This window comes from Liolophura sinensis, chromosome 1 (assembly GCF_032854445.1).
Source record: "Liolophura sinensis isolate JHLJ2023 chromosome 1, CUHK_Ljap_v2, whole genome shotgun sequence".
Lineage (NCBI taxonomy): Eukaryota > Metazoa > Mollusca > Polyplacophora > Chitonida > Chitonidae > Liolophura > Liolophura sinensis.
This window is the reverse complement of record NC_088295.1, coordinates 53,958,829-53,985,181: the sequence shown is the minus strand read 5'-3', so window position 1 is coordinate 53,985,181 and position 26,353 is coordinate 53,958,829. Positions and strand designations below refer to the sequence as shown.

The window sequence follows — 26,353 nt, the reverse complement described above, 5'->3', positions numbered from 1 at the left end:
GTAGTTGAAATTTGGTAATGGATTCTTAAATTTTAACATAATTTGGAAACTTGATCACATGCTCAGTTAATATTTCTAGGATATATTTTAAGGAACTGACTATGTTGATGAGCTGGCCAGCTAGTAGATCTGGTGATGTCATCATTCATGTCCTGGCTACTTTACCTAATTACTCCTCCAGGCATCATCCCCACTGATGGATTCAGTTGTCCAGAACACACCCTGCAGGGTATATAACGCTCTTGTCTGATTGGTTTTGTGTCGATGTTTGAAGGGCGTGTCCTGGTTAGGTAACAGTGCATGTCTTGGGTTTCTATATGAATGCATGGTTATTGTGTAACTGTGACAAAACTGTATGAATCACTTTGATGAAGTCATTCAGCAAAATTACTCTGGTTAGTGTCAAGAATGATGGGAAGATTTTAATATTAACTTTATATGGGTGAAAAGATGACTACGTTTGGTGTAACAGGGGCAGGTCATGGCTAAGTTATTAAGGTGCTTGTCTTTCAGTCGCTATAAGGACACACAAGGTGATGGTTCAGCCTAAGTCTGAGAAAGGGAATGCTTGAGAATGATCCGGCCATCATTGTTCTCAGGGTTTTGGTGCAGAATGAAGCAGTCTACATCTATCCAGTGGCCATTCAAATGATGTTAAATGAAGTTTTATTCTGGGCGCTTTGTCATTTTGAACTTACAGATGCTGTGCATGGGAAAGTTTGCCGGTTACTTGCTAAGGTCGTGTGATAATCTCTGGGCCAAATGTGGGAAAGTTTCTCAGTCATTAATTGCACATGAGAAACATAAATAAATTGATGTAAAAGTTATACTCATTTCACCGGCATGCAAATACAAAGCATTGGCCTTGCTTCCTTGGAATATTCTGAATGTAGAAAGAATATAAAATTATAATTGTATGAGATGCCTTCAGTGTTTGTGACAGTATGAAGCTGTGACCACCCAAGCGTACAATTGCATAGAGCTGTCAAGAGAAAAGCTAGCCAGGTTTCTAGGCTTAAAGGATAAATATTTAATGAAACTTGTGGGCAAAAATTTACCGGGTTTACATATTTGGAATGGTTCTATCTTGAATTTGGGGTGTGTTATCCATGGTATAAGCCTTAAGCAGGCTGCTGCTTGATGACTTGGGTGCTTGCACTTACATATAAGTAAATAAAAGTTGAATGCATATATGTATTTGTGAGTGCAAATAATTAGTGCCACACCTTTTTGCCAGTGGTTTGCCATTGTTGTGTTTGTGATCAACTCTGGCCGTGTGTGCCGTGGCGACCAAACTTGCTGTTTTGTAGAAAGGACTAGATTTATGATCATTACATGCCCAGACCATGAGGTTTTCATTTGTGCTTGATGTTTAAACCCGTTGAGGAGCTAGTAGATTGAACACTGCATAAGATGTTGTGGATATACGCCCTGTTTAAGAGCAGCCCCTGCAGAATGGATCTCTGTAATTGCTATTTCCTCAATAACTCAGATCACTGTATAGTTAGTTACACACATACTTCCCCCTGCTACAGGAGTTCCAACAGCCATGTAACAAACATGGATGAGGTACTTCCAACAACTGCTCCTAGTGCAGCATTTCAGTAAATGTAGCTGCTGTAATTCTTCAACCTTTTTGCATGTTTACAAGATGTGGATTCAAGCAGGTTATGAAGGCATTATTCTGTGTTCACTGATCAAATTATACTTTTTGTGAGGTCCTGAAGCTGGCCAATCTAACCAACTACAGACAATCTAGTTTTGTCTCCAAAATGAAATTAAAAATGTGCTTAAATTGCACAGAAAGTTGCTCTTTCATATGGGAAAAGTTTCAGGAATTAGGGTAGATAAGAAACAGTTAACAGTATCATAACTAAGGCCATAACAGACTGACAAACACATCCATTACAGCATGTTCACTGTAGTTTGAGCTGTTCATTAAAACTCATTGGAGACATGTTTAGCCTAGTTTCTTAGGTCGGCGGTCATATATTAGCAGTTTATAACATTGTAATACCAAAAATATTGACTGTGCCCAATGTATCGTATTCAATAAAACCTGTACATGGATTAACTGCCAGTTAATTACCCCATTTGCAGATTAAATGATGTTTAATAGCATGGCTGTCCTTTGACATACTCTCTAAGTTAAGACTTCATATTTTTCTGATAATCATTATATCTCCTTAACTATTGAATGGAATTCAGTGAAAGTTATGATCTGGATTTAATCCCAAACCTGATCAGAAATATATTCTTGTCAGTGTATATGATCTTTGAACTATTTTTCACAGTTTTTAAGTCCATTTTTGGATCATAAGCTCTTGTGGACCTAAATGTGTTCAAAATGGCGGCTAGATTATGATTGGTGGATTCTATAGCCTGAAACATGTCATTTTAATGGACTTAAGAATAGGCTAATAAGAATAGGCTTTTATTTAGTCATTTATTATTAATCCTGCTATTTTTAGAAACCTTTCTTAAGATCAGCGTAGCTCTTGGGGTTGGGCTTTGGGCAGACGTGTTGACCTCATTGTGGCACCTCTGAGGTGAAAGGTCAAGGCCAGGAGGTTAGTCAGAATAATTTCTGACCTGTGGCCAATCATTTCGGTTGACTCGATTCCAGTGAAAAGTTGACCGTGGTCCATCAGCCCCTATAGCAATACCTCTGTGAGAGATGTATGAAATCGGTTCGAAATTAGAACCGATGAACAGCTGAATAGAGATGACTTTCCTTAGTTTCCTGGCAAACCTAGAAGTGGCTGTCAAGACAAGTCAGCAGCAGTCAGATCTTCGGACATGACAGCTAGATTTAATGTAGGGCATTTAAAGCCTGAATATCTATATTATTCAGTTAACTAGCTGTTTAGCATTTAATAACTTGATTGCAGTGACAATTTGCAATTCATATGTCTCCTCAACACAGCTTATAATATATGTGTACTTGTTTGCCCTGTAGTGTCTAACTGCAAGTGAAACTCTCCCAGGATTTCATGGCAAGACAAAGACTTTTCCGCCAGAAATTTATTTCACTATTTTTTTTATAATTTTACCCATTTTAAAATTTGTATGTAGACAAATGAAGATTCTGTAAGTTCTTTTAAAAATTTATCAGGGTAAAAGCAAGTGCCCTTGTGACCAAACCTTTTCTACTGAATGGTCAACACACACCCTGTGATTTATTATTTTATATTCCAACAATGACACCATAAACTTGTGTTTTGTCAATCTGATTTAATTTATGGTTGATTAAATCTTTACTAATTTTCTTCAGAAAACATTTTCACTACTTCTCCATGGCTGCCCATCTGTTGACACTTGAAGTTTTTCATTCCAAAATGACGTGTAAATTCAGTGATATTTACAGTTAAATGAAAAGAAAATTTATTTGTAGTTTGGAAGTGTCTTCTCTTTTGCAAGATGAGAAAAACTCATAAAAATGATTAGTATTTCAAAAGGGATATAAAGATACTTACACAGATATATTATGTTGTTTCAGGGATGGACACCATAGTGACTTGAACAATACTGTAGTAACTGGTAGTGTTTGTATCCTGTATGGGTACAGCTTAGTCAGATCCGGCTGCACCATGCAGTTAGTTTCCTGTGTACATGCATTTACATGCTCACTGGCTGATGTCTGACACAATAAACACAGACCGCCTGCGCTCTCGATACTTAGTACATAGCTAATTCTGGTTCTGACTTTATTTCAATCCTCACCCAATTAAAAGCCTACACAGCTCCGTGTATGATTTGAGGAGGATAAAGCATCTGCAGACTGGGTTGACTAGTGTGGGAAAATTCACGCAGCCTCATTCCCATCTGACCTAGTTTGACTATCTCCAGGGAATGATGATGGTATAGTACAGCATTGAACCTTGAAGAACATTATTTGAATGATTTTAATGCGATTTAGGTATATGGTATTAAAACTTTAATTGTGAAAGACAACAAGTGGTTACATATTATTGCTTCATTTCATTGAACTTGAGACAGGTAGTCAGTGAGAAAGTTTTGTATAGAAGGTGTTGCGTGCTTTTAAAGTGATTAGATGTAATCTGTCAATGATATGTACATGTATCTCCAGGGATTTATTTTTGCATTATTTCTTATCAGTATTTTGCATAATTAAACTTTAATTGTGAATACTAATGCTTTATTTCATAGAACTGGAGGCAGGTAAGTCAGTGGCAAAGGTAATGTTGTTGTGAAAGTCTACCTTTACACGAGTACCTACGTAAAATTTTTCTGAAACATTTGATGCCCCTCAGGGTACAAACATGTAATGGTATTTATAGTTAACCCATACATGTAAGCTGGAAGACTTAGGGCAGTCTGTCGTTACCATGGCACTTGTCAATCAATTGATTCCAACATTTAAAACCATGTTCACGGTTTTAAAAAGCTGTATTTAAAGCGTTTGGGTAAACGTTTGTACTTCTCAAGCAAAAAAGTACGCTATAGCTGTCAGAACCCTATGCAGAGCTGCGTTACCATGGAGACGAGGGCAAGCTGCCTGTTCATCTGTGTCCATACTTGAAACCCATGCATTGATATGTGGCACAGTTGACAGAGAATTGATTCTGTCTGGATTGGACAAGAAATTTCAATTTCGATTTAATAAAGTTATTCATTTGCCATTGCAAAACTGCTCCAAATGGTTTTTGGATTATAATTAAAGACTTACTTGTTTGTGAGTTGCTTTGTGTTTGAGCAACAAATGGTGAAAAAAATATCACGCAGTCATAGAGTAAATTACCCATTGATTTAACGAATGACTGATTTGATGATTGCAAGTGGGAATTCAAACATCTTCATTTTTTATACATACATGTTCATATAGGAACTCATAACAATTAACTCCATTGCATTTAAACATGTATGAAATGATATAGTTGGTGGGAATATTTTAGTAATTAAAATAATGAAGATTGGAATTGTGTCTGATATAGCATGTGTAGAATTCCTGGATGACAAGTTTACATGTAACAGAAGCTTTATTACGCTTTGTATTTTTGCGAAGGGCTAATGAAATTCAGTTTGGGGTGTTAATTAAGGCCTTTCAAATTTACATTGATTAAGAGTCCATTGTAGTCTATAATTTTATTGTCTAGGTAATAGATCTGTCATTGAAGTTGTAATAAGCATGTTTAATTGTCGAGATTTGATGAATGTGTGCTTGACCTACTTATTTTTCTGATCTGGGCAGGATATGTACTTAATTGAGGCAACATACAGAGTTGAAAAAGCATTCTTAAAGTAAATGATAGTGTATATATTAACAAAAGTGAGCATTCAGTTTTTTTAGTTGTGCAAAACCTTGATTAGTCGTAAGTAAAATACATAATAATAATAATAATAATAATAATAATATGAATAAAATCCTATCAAAACGTTTGAAGTGAGACTTTACCTAAATTGTCCACCTTTACACCTTTCATGTATATGAAAGAGCAATTTTCAATGCAATTTGTACACCTGTTTAATTTGATTTTGTTGACAAGACCATATTTCTTGGGTTGGACAACTTCAGGGCTTCGCCCAAAGTATAATGTTTCCATCTGCACACAAGATTATTTTTTAATGTGTGATTGGTATTATATATGGACAGGATTATTTTTCTTGAAACCCATTTGCAAAATAGCGTATGCTTATATACATAGTTTCCTGTTGGAGTTTTAGCCCTCTGGATTCTTTGATATACATGTACAACAACTACAACAGTCGGTATTGCCGCTGAGCTTAAGTGAATGCTCTCCTGCAGGGTACATATAATGTACATCTAGACTTTAACTCTGCTGTGCGGACTACCTATGTCGATAAGTTCATGTTCCTTAATCAGTACATGTGCTGTGTCCTGTCTCATTCAGACATTTAAGTAGTTGTGTATGTAGTGGGTGTATGTGTCACTATAATCTTTGCCCAGTCTGCACGGAGCTATTTTCGTGATCAAACTGCCCGCCGGTGAATGGTCTACCACTGGTTCTGTGGGAACTGATGAAGTTGTCATATGTCTCCCAATCAATCAGTTTTATAAATAGTTGATCGAATTGATCAGATGGGTATAAGTGACTTTGCCCTAGGGGGCTAAGGACTAATTTGCAGCTTCATATTGACAAGGTTATATTGTTTTTTAACATAGGTTCTGTATGAGGAAAGAAATGAAGACTCAAGAATTTTGACAATTGATTTCAGATTGTTATAATAACCTAGATGTTTTAATATATATATATATATATATATATATGTATATATATATATATATATATTTCCTAGAAAACAAGTCTAATTTCTTTGGAAGTTACAAAAGGTTAAAAGGTTGAAGATAATTTGGCAATTTCCAGATTTTTAACACTACTCTCATTTCTTTGGAATTCAGGATTTTATTTCTATGAATTAAAAGTCCAATTTCCCAGGAAATTATTGAAAGTTTGCTAAATTTTGGTAATAATTTGGTTGTTTTCAGATTTTAAACTGTTCTCTACTTTCATCTCTGATCCAACCATTTTATATTTACTTTAACTGATAAGACTCTCAGACTCAGATTTAGTTGTGTTAAAAGTCCCATATTAGATTCCTAATTATCCAGCAGAAATTGATAGATAGATGTTTGTGCCGCTGTGGGCTGATAAACTCGTCCATGCCAGGGTGGTTATGGAGACGAATGGTGATTAAGTTGTTAGTTCTGTCATGCTAGTGTCAGGGTCTGATGGAGTCGTTGCTCCGGGCTGGTAGGGATCAGGAAGGTGTGTTCACAAGTGGTGTGGTCTTCTCACCCCTGTTCTGTACCCCCTGAGAAGGAGTGAATGTACCGCGCGGAGGGAAATGAGCAGCAAGAACCTGAGGGTAACAAGCTAAACATATTACACAGCCATCATTGCTTCAGGCTAGACCCATCCATCATCAACCATTTGGATCACCCCTTGTCTTGGCCATTTTGTCCATTCACAGTTAATTGAATCAATACAGTCCTATTAACTTTATTTCTGGTTTTGACATAGCTGCAACCAGGTATATAATGACAGGAAGATGGAAGCTCAGGTGTAATTCTCTTCTTTTTGTCACAATTGAGTGACACTTTTAATATCTGTTGCATAGCAAATTTATTACATAACAGAATTTAATTAGCAGTGTAATTTATTTGCCTGACACCTTTTATTGTGCATAAATGATATTCAAAATTTTGCTGTTATAGAAAAAAAAGTTCAAGAATAGCACAGAATAGTACATGTAATACAGGTCAAACGTAGAATAGTACATGTAATGCAGGTCAAACGTAGAATAGTACATGTAATGCAGGTCAAACGTAGAATAGTACATGTAATGCAGGTCAAACGTAGAATAGTACATGTAATACATGTCAAACTCAGTGCAAAAAAACCCTACAGGAGCCCCACCCAGGCACAGCACCTGTGGGAACTGTTTTACTACAGGTCAAACACAACACAACAAATTATGGAGAGATGATAGCGATTTTGGCCGATACAGTATGCTAATGTCCGACATAAAATTTACCGCCGTGTTGTAATAAATGATATCTTTCCATTATTGTTTTAATACAGCAAGCAAGTTCGAATGTCACACGTGGGAAAGTTTTTCCGTAAGTTAAATGTTGGCGGTTTACTCTGGTTTTTTTCCACACTGAAAACTGACTGCCATTGTACAAGTGAAAAATTCCTCAGGCAAAAATCAAATAATATATCCAAGATCTAATTACATGTCCAGTAACTGTGGGAATGGCTGTGTCTTACAGACCTGTATGGTAACAAGTGCAAAATCCATTTCATAATGCAATTTAATGTACAGTTGTGAGTTTTGTGAAAATTATCTGATGGTGATACATAATGTACAAACAATTTATAACCTGCACAATAAAAAATGGCAAAACTTTTGTCTTGTATATATGTACTTGTATTACTGAGCTGTGACATTTTTTTTTTCAGGTACATGTATGTGCTTTTTTTTTGAGCCTTTGTGTGAATGGTTTGTTCAGGTATATTTCTTCATACAAATCATGACTAAGAGTTTTTCCCACACTATCTGATTCAAGGAGTCAGTTAAGCTATATTTTGCAATACAGGAAATATTTACTTTTGTTTACATTTTGCCTTTGTCCGAGTACATGTATTTTTCATTTCACTTGCATGTATCACTATGTGTATAATGTTTGCTTTAGAAAAAAAAATGGTACCATGAAAAATTAGAAGATAAAGATTTTTTGGTCAGAAAAAAATTTAAACAAAATTATTTCCATTTAAGCCATTGTGGTGCTAAGTGTACACTTGCGGCTTACCTTTTACTGTTAGTTAATAAAAACAGTTTAAATGTGGTGTGATGTATTGGTACATATATTTTTCATGCATCTATTATTGCATGCTGGGTCATCTGCTTGACAACTAGAACTCTCAGTAACATACTTATATACATGCATGTGAATAAGTATCAATATATGGTACAGTTATAACTGTGAAGCCTGTTTACATGGATCACTTCTTGCCATGTGAAGGCCTTTTAGCATTGCTGACAGCAATGGTTTTATCTTATGAAACTGGCATGTACCGACATCATATGGTGGTGTTTATCATGCTGTGGTAATCTAGCCAGTCTAACCTGGTGTGCAGTATCTTTACTGTTGTTTTTCTGGGATGTAGTGCTAGCTGAAACTCATCATTGCTTACAGCTGCTCACTAGCCGCCATGTTTTCCCTTTCCAGTTCCGCTGCCAAGGTTCACACAGGTCTCAAATATCCTCACTATACTTATCAAGCTCACCTGCCACATGTGTGACCGACAGAAAGTCGGAAACTAAATTCCACACAATCTTCCAGCATTCCAAGAGAATTTCAAGCATTTGGGCTACCTGAAATGGCTTTGCGTATGGCAGTGTTTTGTTTACATCAATGAGCTAGTTACAGGTACGTAGTACACATACTGAGTTGTACCAGTGCTCGGCCAACTCGAAGTTTGTGAGCGCTTCTTGGTCTAACTTTAGACGTCTAATTTGAGTTCATGTGCACATAAACTAGCTGGCAACGCAATTTTCTTACTTCCTGGCAATTTATCTTCAAAGTGATTGACTACATTCCTGCAGTCACCCTGCAATATTAGTACGTTGATAAATGAGGCTGTTAGCAACATAGGAGGTCTTGAAAGCCAAAACATGGCTTTGCTGATTGAATAGGCCATATGAAATAAGGCTCACAGAAACAGGTTTTCTCATGCAAGATCCTTCAGAATGCAGTTTTAAAGAGTGTTAAGGGTAAGAAAAAATATGTGGAGATTTTTTTTTTGTAATGGAGATTAAACTAGTAAACATTTTACATGTTTAGTTGCATGGTGCTTCTGATTTGTGAAATGGAAATTGTTTGGGTTCTTTATAAGTTCTGATGTTATCTAATGAATCTAAGGTCATAAATTGACATCCCACAAAAGATCATTGTCATCCCACACGAGGTCATTGTCATCCCACACAAGGTCATTGTCATGGTCTACTCAGGGCCAGTGACACACACAGTCATCCCACACGAGGTCATTGTCATCCCACACGAGGTCTTTGTCATCCCACACGAGGTCTTTGTCATCCCACACGAGGTCATTGTCATCCCACATGAGGTCTTTGTCATCCCACACGAGGTCATTGTCATCCCACACAAGGTCATTGTCATGGTCTACTCAGGGCCAGTGACACACACAGTCATCCCACATGAGGTCATTGTCATCCCACACGAGGTCTTTGTCATCCCACATGAGGTCTTTGTCATCCCACACGAGGTCATTGTCATCCCACACGAGGTCTTTGTCATCCCACACGAGGTCATTGTCATCCCACACAAGGTCATTGTCATGGTCTACTCAGGGCCAGTGACACACACAGTCATCCCACACGAGGTCGTTGTCATCCCACACGAGGTCTTTGTCATCCCACACGAGGTCATTGTCATCCCACACAAGGTCATTGTCATGGTCTACTCAGGGCCAGTGACACACACAGTCATCCCACACGAGGTCATTGTCATCCCACACGAGGTCTTTGTCATCCCACACGAGGTCATTGTCATCCGACACAAGGTCATTGTCATGGTCTGCTCAGGGCCAGTGACACACACAGTCATCCCACACGAGGTCATTGTCATCCCACACGAGGTCTTTGTCATCCTACACGAGGTTTTTGTCATAACAAACCCGTTCATTGTCATCCCACATGAGGTCATTGTCATCCCACAGGAGGCCATTGTCATCCCACACGAGGTCATTGTCATCCCACACAAGGTCATTGTCATGGTCTACTCAGGGCCAGTGACACACACATGGTTCATGTTAAACAAAGGGTCGAGAGTTACATATCGACCGTACAGACCGACAGGCAGACTTGTAGGCAGGTAAAAACTGAGTGGCAGCTATATGATAAACAAAAAGTGTAATTTACCTGCAAATTATCTTTTCTCCAGTCTCAGCCAGTTGTGGATTCAAAGAAAGTGTAGTGTTGCCACAGTGGTATCTGAAATAACAATAAAGTGAGGGTGTATACTACCAATAATAAATTCACATGGATTAAGTTCATGATCAAAACGAACCATTCAAAATATAAACACAGACCATGGCCACCATTCACCTGATCATAGCACAGGTCCACCTGGTCACCATTCACCTGATCACCATACAGGGCCACCTGGTCACCATTCACCTGATCACCATACAGGGCCACCTGGTCATCATTCACCTGATCATCATATAGGTGCACCTGGTCACTATGCACCTGATCATCATACAGGTGCACCTGGTCAACATAAACCTGATCATCGTACAGGTTCGCCTAGTCACCATACATCTAATCATCATATAGGGCCACCTGGTCAACATACACCTGATCACCATACACCTGATCACCATACACCTGATCACCATACAGGTTCACCTGATCACCATACACCTGATCACCATACAGGTTCACCTGGTCAGCATACACCTGATCACCATACAGGTTCACTTTGTCACCATACACCTGATCATTGTACAGGTTCACCTGGTCACCATACACCTGATTATCGTACGAACCTGGTCAACATACACCTGATCATCGTACAGGTTCACCTGGTCACCATACACCTGATCATCATATAGGTTCACCTGGTCACCATACACCTGATAATCGTACAGGTTCACCTGGTCACCATACACCTATCATCATATAGGTTTACCTGGTCACCATACACCTGATCATTGTACAGGTTCACCTGGTCACCTTACACCTGATCATCAATCACATTCACCAGGCTGCCATACACCTGATCACCATACATGTCCAACCGTCTACTATACACCTGATCACCATACATGTCCACCTGTCTACCATACACCCGATCACCAAACAGGCCTACCTGGTTACTATGCTTCCGGTCGCCACACAAGCAGTCACGATACACCTTATCAGTACACACCTGGTCATCATATATCTGTAAGAGGAGATTTAGCGTTCTAGGGATAGAGCTTACCTTTTAGATGTGTAACTGCTCGGTAGCACAGGTGCCAGGAGAAATGTGTATAGGAGTTATAGACAGTTCTCCAGCCAGTAGTATAATGTACCAGAATCTAGAGTTGCTTCTGTACTGGTGAATAACCTTGGCTTACTATGGCGCCCTGAACCTGCTGCTACATCACACAGTAGTAATTCGTAGTAGTGTTCTGAGACAGCTGTGTGTTGTGGCAGCTAGGGCAGTATGCTGCTGTTGTTTATATCTGCCAGGGATTCCCAGCTGAGTGCCATATTTCTTCTGGTACTGGGCCAATTCTGCTCACTAAGATGCTGGGTACCTTAACAGTAGTTTTACCGGGTTCTGTTGCAGCCAGTGATTGTATGGGTATAGTGCTTTACATGTCAAATTGTCCTCTGCTCTGACCTGCCAGGCTCATCCAGGCCATTTATAAGTGCATTATGCAAATAGTCTTGGTAGCCTATGTTTAGGATGTAAAAATGCAGTTTCAGAAAAACATAAAAGGCCTTAAAATGATACTTTTGATGCCAACGATATCGGATAACAAATTAATAAAACTTTACAAAAAACTCCACTCAGATGTATAAGGTAGAGGAATCAATTAGAATCAAGAGAATTGTGTCAAATGAATAAAGCTAAGGTGAAATGCAGCATCGTCTCAAGCAAATTGTGTCAAATGAATAAAGCTAAGGTGAAATGCAGCATTGTCTAAACAAGCTACACGTACAAGCTTGATATCCTTTACTCACTTTTTGTCATACCGAAGACATACACACCAAATGAAGTCAGAAACTGTCAGTATCGACTGTCCATCTGGCTCCACAACATGTTTCTGGGATTATGTAATTAAAAAAAAATTACTAGCAAAACTCAAACTCATTATATTTCTTCTTGCTTCCAAGCACCATAACAAGCTGACCAACATCTTTGGTAATATATAACTTAAATTGTCTTGCTCCAATTTTTGGGAAGAATTGTACCCTGTTGTGGAGAGATTCTTAATCCTAATACTGCAGTCTACATCTCCTTCCAGACTTTCCTTTGGCTTTTTTCCTGTGTTGCAAATTGTGTTAATTTTATATATTCTGTGGTATTGAATTACAACCCGTAGCTGCTGCGTTACCCTGATTTTATGGAATGTCACGTACTGTTACATACTGTTCAGGTTTCTTAAATTGGAACATTTTGCCTGGTTCTGATTGATTCAACCATCTTATAGGGCTAATTAAAGAGTTCATTGTGGATTTTATATTTATTTTATTTTTTTTGATTTACATATCTGAGAACTTGAATGTTGATATCAGATTATAATTTTAAAGCTTTTATATGCTTGTAAAAGTGCTTTTTTTTCATTAAAACAACTTTAGGGAATACAATTAAGCATACATGGCTAAGTGCCTAATGTAGGAGAAAAGAATGCGTGTATATTTTGCTGAGATTTACCTTGTGAAAAGCACCGTCCCCACCCCCCCTCCCGCCAAACACATATACCCACACACATTTCAGGGTTAAGTTCAACTGTTCCACACAAACACTGGTGCGTTTTATTTTTGAACGTGTAAACAAAATCAGTGTCTCCTTGAAGAATTACGCATATCTTAGTTGAAGTTGTGTTTCATTAGATTATATTGTCCAGTCAGCAGAAGTAAATCAGATAACAGCGATTATCCATGTGTCAGCAGTTTGCTGTGCAGGAGATGCTGGATGTCTCTACAAAGCTGTTATTTCATGGTTACCCTCATTGATCATGTTTTGTGTACTTGGCTCTGTGCCAAATTCATCATTCATTTTGTTGTTTGTAAAGTTTATAGCCTTCAAGTAGCGAGGAAAGAGGAGAAAGGGGCAACCAAGAATTTAATCTGTTTCTCTGAGATATACCATCTGGAGCCAAAAACAGGGAACATGTATGTGTTTTCACGGGAAAAAAACAGTCTTTTCTTACACTGATGGGAAAAGCATGAGTGTAATTGGCAAGCGGTGAAGCAACTTCAACAGGCTAATGTTCCCTCATGACATAGGCTCCCTTGTCTTCACTGAATGGAGACATTCCTTCAGTGAAACATTTTCCCCCTTTGGTGGAAGGTGTCAGATGCTTGGCGTCACCACTGCTATTAAGTATACATTTGTATTCTGTATGTGAAACATTAGGTCTGTAGGTATAAAATTGTCTGGATCTTTTCCCGTGACGCATTTGATGTATAATTTTTTCACTCATATCCATTTTGTTTTGAGAAGATAATATTTTTAGATGTTTTGCACAGGCGCTGCACATTTTCAGCTGATTTAAGAACATTCCCATTTTTCTTTTATTTTTAACTGGTTATTTCTATGTATCCCAAATCACAGTAGACTGTATCATACTTCAAAATAGGCAGTTCTACATGCGTACGTGCAAAAATGATAGACTGAGTGCTGTGGTTAATGTAAATGATTAGTTTGAGCTTATATCTACAGTTTCTCTTCAGCTTCTCTGGGAATTACACTGTAACAGTTATGTAGGAGCCTATTTGTCAAAGCATATTAGTTACATGTGCGTGCGTATACTGGTAAAGTATAAAATATAGAGAAGGAGCATAGTTATATATTTACAATTTCAATGGTTGACAACTGAAGCTATATGTTGCCATTCTGCTCATTTTACTGACCATATTTTGAGAGGGGCGGGGGACGTGGTCTTGACAGGTGCAGAAAAATTGTTTCTAAGATCATGAATGTCTATGTGTCATCAAATTCAGGCTGAAATGTGGATATTTCCTCTGTAAATGTCCAAACTTCTAAAACCACCACTGAAAAGGGCGACTGTGAACTGTATTGATCATGCATAGAAGGTGATTTACTGATAAGTTTACCCTAAATCATCAACAAATTCAACTGGTAAAATAGAACTCTTGATGCAGTTTAAAAACAAAATTTATTTGATTTTAAAGACTAATTTAAAATGCATTGTTCAGGTAGGGGCATGTATGAACAGAAATTATATAATAACCTGTCTAGATCAGGTAACATGCCTGTAATATGCCAAAACATTCATTATGCTTGTGGTGGAATTTGTAGAGCATTTAGGGTGGTTTAGATTTTTTGTTTTAATATACTACACACTGAAATCCACTTACATGCTGAATAGCAAATTTCAAAACGTTGACTGTAAATCTGTGAAGGGTGAAAGATGTAAAACAGATAGGAAAGGCTTAAATAATGATCAATAAAATGTAGAAACCATAGGAATTCATGAGGAATTGTCTGTGAACAACAAGATGGGATAACAGTTCCTATCAAAAGTTTATTTGCACAGAATTTGCTTTACAGCATACATCAGTCTGATCATTAGATTTCAAGTTTGTTGTGTATGATGTTCAATATGGCATCAGATATATCCTGGTTGACTGTGTGGACTTTGCCCATGTTCGGGAAAAGTTCTACATGGTCAACACTATATTCAATTTATTTGACAGCATTGGTGGCAAAGCTGTCATTAAATATTTAAAGGCCATTGGCCTATATTACAAAATATGATTCTTCCCATATATATATTGTACATTTTGTATACACATTTCTGGATTATCTGTTCTGAAACATCTTGTGGTTTTCCAGTTTTATCGAGATTTGGTTCTTTTAACTGCCATTCATTGTCTCCTTGTACAGACATGTTCTCGCCATGATATGGCTGAGATAAAGCCAATTTGCCGTTAAACCATAATCATTCATTCATTCATAGTGATCATTAAATAGTTTCATTATAGAAATACCCAGTTAAAAACGAACGAGCGTTAAAGGAGAGGTGAGACAAGCTTGTATGCCATTTTGAGTATAGTATCATATACTGATGGAAATGGTGAGCTTTGTGAAGTTCTGCAGTGTTGCCTGTCCAGCACAACTACGTGTATGCTTGCCAGCCGCATGTTTCCATGTTGCTAGGCAAAATGTTGTTTTCTTCCCTCAGGATACTCCAAAAATACCAATCAATCAATCAGCATATGATACAGAAGCAGCTAAGAAGAGCTAGCCAACCAGTAGCACTTAGGCTTACAGAGAACAATTTTTGCTTTGCGTTAAAAATATGCAGAAATAAGACTGGTATATCAAAAGAAGGTGTATTAGCATTGTACATGTAGTCAGTAAAGCATTTAGGGGTGTGAGATAATAGTAAAACTTTATCAGTCAGTAAACATGTTGTTGTTTGATTATGTAGATAGAATGCTGTTGTCACAGCTAGTATATGAACTGTATATGTATAAAGTGTACATGCACTTCACTTGTATAAATTCATCTACTCATGTAGACCTACACAACTCTAAACTGTGCATATGTTAACAGACTTAGTATTAAGGAATGTTTTTTTAAAAAGTCTCGAGAGAATTTCCATGGACAAGAATTACAGTTGGGCCCTAAGGTGTAAATTAAGCAGCCACAGCTGTGTGAGCCGTGTAAGATATTCCCTGACCAGTGAGTTGTATTTTTACTTGAATATAAATCTTTCTGGTTTGGTTGATCTGGCAAGGAGCTGAGCACATTCTTCCCACTGATAAACCTGATCTTCATCATTCAGTAAAATAGTCATTAAGATGAAATAATCATATCAAGTGAATAAATTTCCAAGTTGTTGCTGATAAAGTGTAAGGTGTTTAACTGAGTGGCTTTAAAGTGAATTAGTTATCAAATAAAGGTAGTCTTTGGCAATTATCACTCTTTATTGACATGACGCTCTCTTGCAATGACATGTAAAATTATTACTCTCTATAAAACTGTAAAATGTATCCTATGCCCTTTTGTAGAATCCCATAAATTGTATTGCTCATTATAGAAAAGCCAAGATTAATCTATATTAATCTGTAATTTTTCAACCTTCTTATGATGTTCATCTTGAAACTATTTTATATTGTACTTCTTTTGAATTTAAGTTTAACCTTTCAGTTAGCAAACGTAATACAACACGCTTATTGTTGTGTGAAGAGGTAAAAGAATGATGATCACCTGGCAAAATGATAAGCACAGTAGCAGCCTGTCACTGTTGTAATATTTATGGGATGCCTTAATTGATGTAACCACAGGACAGCATATATCATGATGCTTGTAACTTGTAACAGTGCATTATACAGGATGAGAGATACATGTATTGCTCACAGTATATACTTTAATATCTGTAACATAAGGGCCTGGGCAATTCAGTATCATTTCACCACACATTATCAGTGAAATGTACATACATGTACTTGGATCCTCTGTGGCTCAGTTGGTTAGCGTGCTAGCGCAGCGTAATGACCCAGGAGCCTCTCACCAATGCGGTCGCTGTGAGTTCAAGTCTAGGTCATGCTGGCTTCCTGTCCGGCCGTAAGTGTCAACAACCTGCGGATAGTCGTGGGTTTCCTACGGGCTCTGTCATGTTCCCTCCCACCATAATGCTGGCCGTCGTCGTATAAGTGAAATACTCTTGAGTACAACGTAAAACACCAATCAAATAAATAAATAAATAAATACATGAACTAATTCAGATTTTATGCAAACATGCCTAGATCCTTGCTGTGATGCATGAAATGATTAAAAGTCGTATGTATGGAATCTACCCTACATTGCCTAATGCTCCAGATCTCAAAAGCTCAAGCCTTGTAGCAGACTGTAACATCAAGGTGTAAGGTTTTGTAACAGCAAGGTATAAAGCCTTGTAGCAGACTGTAACGCCATCCAAGGTATAATTGAGACGAGGATGCTACATCTTGATTGTAGTGAGATACAATCACAGATGGCTTTAGACTTGAAGAGGCCCTAAGTTGTACCAGCTTGGATTGAGGACCATTGTTAAAACTGAAAATTTAGGCTTAAAATGTGACTTAAATGAAGTACATACAAAGCCATAACGTAAAACTACAAATATAAAATTGCCACTTTACAGCACACATGAAAAGCCGAATAGAATATTAAAAGCAAAGAAAACCAGAAATCCAGAAATTTTACGATGTCCTAACATGCAGATTGTGAGATAAGCTGTATGTAGGTTGTTTAGCTTAGGCATAAATCCGGCACTCAATATTTGTAATACTTACCAACACAGAGACTGTGGCAGTTGATAAGATGACCATGTACATGCATGTATGTAGGTTAAAGAAGACCCAAATCTTTCTACCTAGACTCAGTCCCTCCGTCAGTGGCAGCAGGTTACAGACATGTGCTGGGGAAATCAATATATTGAGGACAGGCTCTGGTAGTGCAGGGCTCCATGGCGACAGGAGCTGATATACATAGCTCTACCAGCATCTGAGTATCGACAGAATTCAAGCCACGGCTGTTACCAGTCATTTCACTTTCATGAAAGCTGAGTGTGTACACAAGAAGTTTCTTCAGGTGAAAATGTGTATACAGATGCACAAACTGTTAGGATCTAGGCATCAAAACAGACATTAATTTGCCAGTTGTCAGCCAAAGTGGATGTTTAATTCCCAAGACATCGTTCAACACATGACACTAAAGAACTTGAAGAAAACACAGAAAGTTCCAAAGTTAAAATGGATTTATCCAAAGAGAGGCGGTTATCAGTTTTCAAAGATGTTAATAAGACACCAGGAATGTTTTCAGGGCGAATGAATGAAATCAGTATCCAAATCGTGAACCAGTGCTAGTTATGAAGTTGTCAGTAATCAAAATGCATGTAAATGCAGGTGTATCAAATGCATGTAAATAAAATAACTGAAACTAAAATCAAAGTTTTCCTGTTGTATAAACAGGAGGTGTGAGTTGTTCTAGTAAGATTTGTGCTGATTTTAGAGAAGTCTGTGAGACATTGACAGTGTGATTACTGTATAGGACCTAAAATTTCACCCAAGACCAAAGTACTCATTTTACCTGATTCTGAGAGCTCTCTTGATGGCAGAAAGCAGATTTTATTTGGTTGTCTTTGACAGAAGACTACACATTCAGAATTTATGAGGTATACAGAGATTAAGGCAAGAAACTGACAGGCCTTTCTTGGGTTGACATATTTGGTTACAAATCAGGTTGATCAATATGACAGTGAGAAAGTTGGCCAGTAGCTTGCTGAAGGTCAGTGGTTTACTCTGGGCTCCCGAGTTTCTTCCACCCATAAAACAGCCTACCATATTGTATGTGTGAAAAATTGTTGAGAATGGCTTTAAACAACCGTCAAAAAAATAAATATATATGGATCTGGTTGTGTATGGAAGTCAAAACCAACATTTTATTAAGCAATATTTATTAGCCCTGTGTAATGAATCCGAGGCATATTTCAGAATAAAAGCTTTTCCAAATAATACGCAACTTAATTAATCATAGTGAAACGTAAGATGGATGTCTAATTAAAAAATGTAAAGAACAATTATAGAAAGATATAATATTTCTTTTTCAGAGGAGCAATGGTGTAGGTAATATATAAAAATGTATAAAAAAAATATTAGGAACATGTAAATAAATAAAGTGCACTGAAAATGATTGAAGCAAGCAAGTATAATTGATCTTGACAAGTGGTACACAATTTGTCTATCATGATAGCTCTTTGAGCAGGTTAGGAATACAATGAAAAACCTCACACGCATACCCACCCACATAGAAAAAATCTGAACAAAATAAAAAAAAAAACCAAGGGATACAACTCTATACATTTGATGATAAATTCAGTTAAAGAAACAGATCAGTTAATTGCATAATATTTTCTTGCATTTACCCAGTGCAATAAAGCGGATCCTACTGTACTGAAATTTAATTATGGGAGATAATCGTGGGGCTTAACTTGTGTGTCATGAAGCACAAGAGTTTTCTCCCCTGATGGATAATGCATGTATGTAAATATCATGCTGAAAATAATTAAACCTAATGTAAAGGGCAACATTTGCTTTGGCACAGGATGAAGTTGACTGTTAGACAGTGTGATATATAAGATGACACATGGCACATCAGCTTTGTAATTCTGATTTTGGAATATTCGTGAAGTTACATACATTCAATATGCTGTTGTATCAATTGAAAGCATAAATATTTAATAATCCAAATATTAATGCCCTGAGCAACATGTGAGATATTTTGTGTATGAAGAATTAAGCTAGGATGTCACTCTTCAAATGCAACATGATGGTTGCAGAAAAGATGCAATTCTTAAGCCTAGCTAACACTTCAAAACTATGATAATGCTGACAGTATTATCGTCAATAGGGATTACACTTTCTGAATATATGATAATGCTGATTAATGTAATATTAAATCTAAGCATAGTTTCAACACAACTGAAATACAGGCTTTCCCAGCTTTTGGGAATGGAAACTTTCCCAACATTTTCCTGTATATCACCATATAACATGCATAAACAAATCTGCCTTATGCTCACTGTTATTAAATAGGTCCTATGGCATTGAACAACAATAACAAACTTCTCTCAGTGGTTTACATTTGGGACAAATGAATTATAGAAAAGCCCAAACATCTAATGAAAGAGAGACCAATTATGAACTTGAACTACAACTGTGTACACATTGACAGTCATTTTTGCAAATGCATTGTGTAATTTTGTGAGATATTTGTGAGCACAAGCACTATATCACAGTGACAATTTCTGTGAGAAGATACTTCTCTCCCTTTGAGAAGAGCCTGTTGTGTGATTGCCTGGAGTCAAACAAAGTGGCTGTATGTTGGCTTATAGTTTATACACATATGGCTTTGCTGACAGATGTTAATTTAGAGTTGATCAGCACTTTGGTACAAATCATTCTCCACAAACTCTGTTTCCTCGTTTGTTAGGTCATGGCTTTTATGAGGAGTTGAGGAAGGTGTCTCATCTTTATAGACATCCTTGTCAGCTGAATGAGGGGGATTTTCTGGAACCCTCGAACCAAAGTCCTTTTCCAAAACATGATAGGAGCGTAGCCTCAGTCTTCCCCGGGCATGTTGGGTGATGCTTTTGTCTGTGTCACATTGGTCTACACTTTGATACAAATCATTCTCCACAAACTCTGTTTCCTCGTTTGTTAGGTCATGGCTTTTATGAGGAGTTGAGGAAGGTGTCTCATCTTTATAGACATCCTTGTCAGCTGAATGAGGGGGATTTTCTGGAACCCTCGAACCAAAGTCCTTTTCCAAAGCATGATAGGAGCGTAGCCCCAGTCTTCCCCGGGCATGTTGGGTGATGCTTTTGTCTGTGTCACATTGGTCTACACTTTGATACAAATCATTCTCCACAAACTCTGTTTCCTCGTTTGTTAGGTCATGGCTTTTATGAGGAGTTGAGGAAGGTGTCTCATCTTTATAGACATCCTTGTCAGCTGAATGAGGGGGATTTTCTGGAACCCTCGAACCAAAGTCCTTTTCCAAAACATGATAGGAGCGTAGCCCCATTCTTCCCCGGGCATGTTGGGTGATGCTTTTGTCTGTGTCACATTGGTCTACACTTTGATACAAATCATTCTCCACAAACTCTGTTTCCTCGTTTGTTAGGTCATGGCTTTTATGTGGAGTTGAGGAAGGTGTCTCATCTTTATAGACATCCTTGTCAGCTGAATGAGGGGGATTTTCTGGAACCCTCGAACCAAAGTCCTTTTCCAAAACATGATAGGAGCGTAGCCCCTGTCCTCCCTGGGCATGTTGGGTGGGGCTTTTGTCTGTGTCACGTTGGTCTACACTTTGATACAAATCATTCTCCACAAACTCTGTTTCCTCGTTTGTTAGGTCATGGCTTTTATGTGGAGTTGAGGAAGGTGTCTCATCTTTATAGACATCCTTGTCAGCTGAATGAGGGGGATTTTCTGGAACCCTCGAACCAAAGTCCTTTTCCAAAACATGATAGGAGCGTAGCCCCATTCTTCCCCGGGCATGTTGGGTGATGCTTTTGTCTGTGTCACATTGGTCTACACTTTGATACAAATCATTCTCCACAAACTCTGTTTCCTCGTTTGTTAGGTCATGGCTTTTATGTGGAGTTGAGGAAGGTGTCTCATCTTTATAGACATCCTTGTCAGCTGAATGAGGGGGATTTTCTGGAACCCTCGAACCAAAGTCCTTTTCCAAAACATGATAGGAGCGTAGCCCCATTCTTCCCCGGGCATGTTGGGTGATGCTTTTGTCTGTGTCACATTGGTCTACACTTTGATACAAATCATTCTCCACAAACTCTGTTTCCTCGTTTGTTAGGTCATGGCTTTTATGAGGAGTTGAGGAAGGTGTCTCATCTTTATAGACATCCTTGTCAGCTGAATGAGGGGGATTTTCTGGAACCCTCGAACCAAAGTCCTTTTCCAAAACATGATAGGAGTGTAGCCCCTGTCCTCCCCGGGCATGTTGGGTGGGGCTTTGGTCTGTTTCACATTCATCTACACTTTGGTACAAGTCATTCTCCACAAACTCTTCTTTTGTTTCTTCATGGCTTTTATGAAGTATGGTGTCACTTCCAGGTTGTTCTGACTGAGGCTTGTCTTGTATTTGTGAATAAATGTCATTGGCAGCAGAATTATGGTCGTTCATGTCAGTGGTACTTTCTGACAAACCGTTAAGCTGGACAGTGCTGTTATGGCCTTCATACAAGTTGTTATAGGTGTCATCTGGTTGCTTGCGGTGAATTGCTCTGGATGGGTGGACTGTGGCAACAGTCTGTATATGGTCATACTCTTCCTCGTCCAGGGTATGGTTGTAGACATTTCCAGTATTGTTGTACATGCCACTGTTGTCATCACCCTGGACAGTGCCAACTGCTGCTATGTGGTCATAGCCTGTTGTGTGTGGAGACGGACCCATGGCCACAAGTGGGAGATCCGCAGAGGTATTCTCATATCTGGCTGTGTTTGCCCCATTGCTTAGTGGATGATGGGATTTTGTGTATTTTCTGCTTTTGTGCCGTCTGTTTAAGAACAAATCAGAGCTATAAATAAGACACCTGAAATTATGCAAAAGGTATATTTCTACTTAGTGTTAAAGATAGCACCAGACACATGTTCTGATTGTTAGGCGAAAGTCTTTGTTGACATTAAGTCCATGATAAACTGGTGGGAGTTGGTTTTTAAACACACAACCTTATAGGTTCAAGTGCAGGTTGCATTCAACCAGACTGGGCCAGCCAGAGTTATGTCAATAAATTCCTGAGTTTGTGATATATGTCATGAAATTCTATTAAAACTCAGATCCTAGTATGTACATTGTAATACAGTTTGTGGTATTTAAGACATTGATGAGATGAAAGGCTAGGATCATAGTGTCAGCTAGATTTAGATATTTAGTTTTTGTGGATATGGAAATGGTTAGTTGACATTGAAGTAGAGTTCTGTGTTGAAGTATCCAGCCTGGCCTGACCTGTAATATGGATTTGCCCAACAACATTGTATTGTGATTGGTCAACCAAAGCCGGTGACATTTGTGTCGAGCAGACATGTAAGCACTGTAGAGAGGAGTTTACCTGTAGAGAACGATGACAAGCACCACTGCTATGACAACAGCAAAAAATGCACCAATCACTGAGCCTACGATTACTTCAACTGCAAGGGAATGAATATTTCAGTAAGACAAATGTATTTTGTAAGTCATTTTCAGTTGAGTTGAAACAGTTTTTGGCATTAAAACAAACTTCAGATGATTCTGTTGTGCAATCTGTATGATCACATTGTAGTGAATAAAAATGGCTGCATGATCTTAAAAGAAAATATTGTACTATGTTATGTTAAACAAATTAATACTTATCTGTTTATATGTAGACATCATAAGTAATGGGTATGAGAATGAAGTATAAATACCTTGTGATGCTCCCACCTTAATATTGGCTGCTGTTGTATAAGTGAAATATTCTTGAGTACAGCATAAAACACCAATCAAATAAATAAATAAATAAAATACCTTGTGATGAACTGTCTGTGTTGAAAGTGGGGTCGTTCACAGCTGAAGAATTTGAAGTTGAGTTTGCGGTGACTGCAGTGCTGCTCATTGGTGAAGGAGTTGGTGACATTTCAGTTTGGTTCTCTGTTGTAACAGGTGGCCATGTTGTAGAATTGGTCATGGAGCTGGTGTCGTTGACAGTGGTGGCATTCTCACTTGGTTCTGTTATGCTTGTCATGGTTGTTTGGCTGGTGACATTGGAGGGAATGGTCCGTTCGGGAGTTGTATTTGAAGATTGGGTCACCAGCGTTGGTGTTATGTGAGTGCTGTTAGGTATAGATTTTCCACAGTAAATTGTTGCTTGAGATCTGTTGACTGTCAGAAAGAGAAACCATAACATTCTACAAACGCACAGTTCACATGTTTGAATAACACTCAGTGTGTTTTATACTCCTCGCCCAAACTTGGGCTTGGGGTATTATCCTGTTGTTTGGCATCCATCTGTGAATCTGCTTAGTCTTCTCTCCATCTGTTTCTCAGTCTATACTTTTGTAAACACTCAATTTTTGTAATACATTTAGCAATGTTTACCCATCCTGTACCACACTTGATTAGGCAATGACAAGAACACTATTTATTGAGTTATCAAATTCTATATTTCCATAGCTATTGGGGCCATTGAGGTTATATTTTGTGACAAACTTAATCACATGTTTAAATTTTGTTAATGTTTTTCATGACCTTAGCATATTTTTGAAGGTCTGACCTTTGCCCCTGTGGCCTTGTAAACACAGCATATCCTGCGACTGTTTTTATGTTCTTAGTACATTGCATATTATTGTTCTTTCTAAATACAGTATTTCTTCTCACCATTTAGTCTTATTGTTAAATAGTTTCTTTTCTTTATAACATAACCATCACCTCATTGTGCAGTGGTGAGAAGCATTTTTGAAGACATCATGTTCTTACGAAAAAAATGCTTTATGAAGTTTTGGCTTCACCATTTAGCCCTGGATGACTGTGTTCACTTTTTTGTACTTGAACTGGTTTTGAATAGTCTTGGCTTCTCCCATTCACCTCCATAGGATGATTGTAAAGTTTCTGAAAACAGTTGACCTCCCCAGGATGTCCGCTTACTTCGTTTACAATGCATAGGGTCTTAGACCACCAGATTGAGTGTTAAAATCTTGAGCTGTTAATCATCCCAAAGGTAAATATCCATTCATATTTATTAAATTTCAGATGGGCCTTCATGGTCAAGGGGGTTGCACGCCAACACAGTGCAATATAATGTACAATGTGGTTGGTGTGAGTTCAAGTCCAGCTCATGCTGGCTTCCTCTCCGGCTGTGCGTGGGAAGGTCTGCTAGCAACCTACCGATCGTTGTGGGTTTCCCCTAGGCTCTGCCTGATTTCCTTCCACCGACTGGCCGCTGTTGTATAAGTGAAATATTCTTGAGTACAGGGTAAAACACCAATAAAATAAATAAATAAATAAAAAAAATATTAAATTTCAGCTTCTGTGCTCACTTAAACCTCACAGAAGTGGCTGCCCATCATATACACCTTCTGCGTTCCTGGGCCCCTTGACTGGGCATTTATGAGGCCCGGGAACTAGGATAACCAAGTATCCAGCGTCCTAACAGACAAAAGACGGCAGCCATTTTGAAAACTTGAAATCAGCAGAAAGGTGGAACTTGATGAAATGTGGATAAAGATTTACCTTTGGAATGATTGACAGTGACATATTCTGTTGGCAGACTCATGGTTATACTGTATATATCATGGTCTGCTAGTTATCAAATATGTATATTAAGTATACATGGACCTACCTGGCTGTAGTTTAAACCACACACGTTGTGTTATCCTGGTGCAGTTTCTGGTGTAGTAGATCCAAGTGATGTCCGAATTGTTCACCAGGTATTGATTTGTGAATGCTTCTGATTCTTTTATGATTATCTGTGACCTGTTTGTACCACCATCACTCGAACTCCAGACCACCTTGACAGAAGCACTGGGACAGTTGTTTTTGGTAGTTTGAGGCATTGCCACATCCACAGCTATTAGCTGATGTGATCCCCCTTGCACCATACATGCACAGTTCTTGATGCGGTCTACAGACACTGAAGAGAAGTCACCCAGGTGTGTGGGTGATGTTAAATTCCAAGCCTCATCACCACATAGGTCCATTATCTCTGTTATAAACAAAATATACATGTAGCTGAGGTAAAAGAAAAGACAACACGAGGAGACCAAATGTATGTACGTATTAAGTACCTCACATGGAGTCTATATTGCAGTTTAAAGTCTATATTGCAGTTTAAAGTAATCACAATCGTGCACATTGAGAAAATCTAAAGCACTGCCTTGTTATCAATCTTAGCCAACCAGAAGTGAGATATTTCCATAACTTGAATGCACCTACATTTCCACTGACGTCGCACGGATGCTTATTTGTCTCTTACATGTAGGTAGATGAGCACATCCTGTGGCCTAGTAAAAATTCCAGATTAAAAGTTAATTTAAAAAGTTACCAACCAACTTAAAACAAAATAGCTATGGCTATTTAGGTATTTTCACTCCTGTTGTAAAATAAGTAATTATATATTGTTTCTTGTTTTTAATACTCTTTAAACATTGCTTAACCCTCATGTTTGCGTTACTGTAGAATATATGTTTTTGTCCTGTATGACCATGAAATTCTGCCTTTCCATAGCTTGCGGAGGGGAGGGATACCTAATTGATAATACAATCCCATATTTTCACTTTGATATAATTTGTATTTGCCAAACTGTTTTGTACAATGAACATCAAAGGTAAGCAGTTACCTATTGTCTACAGTAGGTACCCAACCCCTGTAACCTTCTGATCTTGGGTATACACTGGCAGATTGATGCACTCCTCCAGCCCTCAAATTTCCCAAGCTCAGCTCCAACCAATAAGTGCCTATTTAATTGTGTCAATTAGCCAGTGGTAACTGTCCACTTTATCTGATCCACATGTATAACTTTATGTACAATGGCTCTTTTCACAACAAAAATAAATAAAATAAAAAATGAAAACCACATGA

At 38.1% G+C, this 26,353-nt stretch overlaps 3 protein-coding genes across 4 annotated transcripts in view; 1 reads left to right on the top strand and 2 right to left on the bottom strand.

Moving 5' to 3' along the window:
- Positions 1-11,977, bottom strand: part of LOC135467237 (uncharacterized) — a 30,682-nt gene extending 18,705 nt beyond the window's left edge. The window contains exons 1-2 of one of the 2 annotated variants that reach the window (XM_064745013.1): positions 11,495-11,977; positions 10,429-10,500 (exon numbers count right to left, since the gene is read on the bottom strand). The gene's annotated coding sequence lies outside the window, so the exon portion shown is untranslated. Of the gene's footprint in view, positions 1-3,476; positions 3,856-10,428; positions 10,501-11,494 lie in introns of those variants that run through there. The other variant, XM_064745020.1, reaches the window with a different exon arrangement.
- Positions 1-26,353, top strand: part of LOC135467226 (activating signal cointegrator 1 complex subunit 3-like) — a 94,347-nt gene that overhangs the window by 47,211 nt on the left and 20,783 nt on the right. The gene's annotated exons all lie outside the window — the stretch shown is intronic.
- LOC135482280 (uncharacterized) lies at positions 20,168-24,542 on the bottom strand. Its single transcript, XM_064762189.1, has 3 exons — positions 23,306-24,542; positions 22,872-22,950; positions 20,168-22,319 (listed from the first exon to the last, which is right to left on the bottom strand). The coding sequence occupies exons 1-3, from the start codon at positions 23,682-23,684 to the stop codon at positions 20,168-20,170; spliced, it is 2,610 nt and encodes an 869-aa protein (XP_064618259.1). The 5' UTR covers positions 23,685-24,542.

Coding starts and splice junctions, on each gene's coding strand:
- LOC135482280 (XM_064762189.1), bottom strand. CDS start 23,684: ATGTTATGGTTTCTCTTTCTGACAGTCAACAGATCTCAAGCAACAATT. Junction 22,951..23,305: donor CACAGACAGTTCATCACAAG/GTATTTTATTTA, acceptor ATTCCCTTGCAG/TTGAAGTAATCGTAGGCTCA. Junction 22,320..22,871: donor CTTGTCATCGTTCTCTACAG/GTAAACTCCTCT, acceptor GTTCTTAAACAG/ACGGCACAAAAGCAGAAAAT.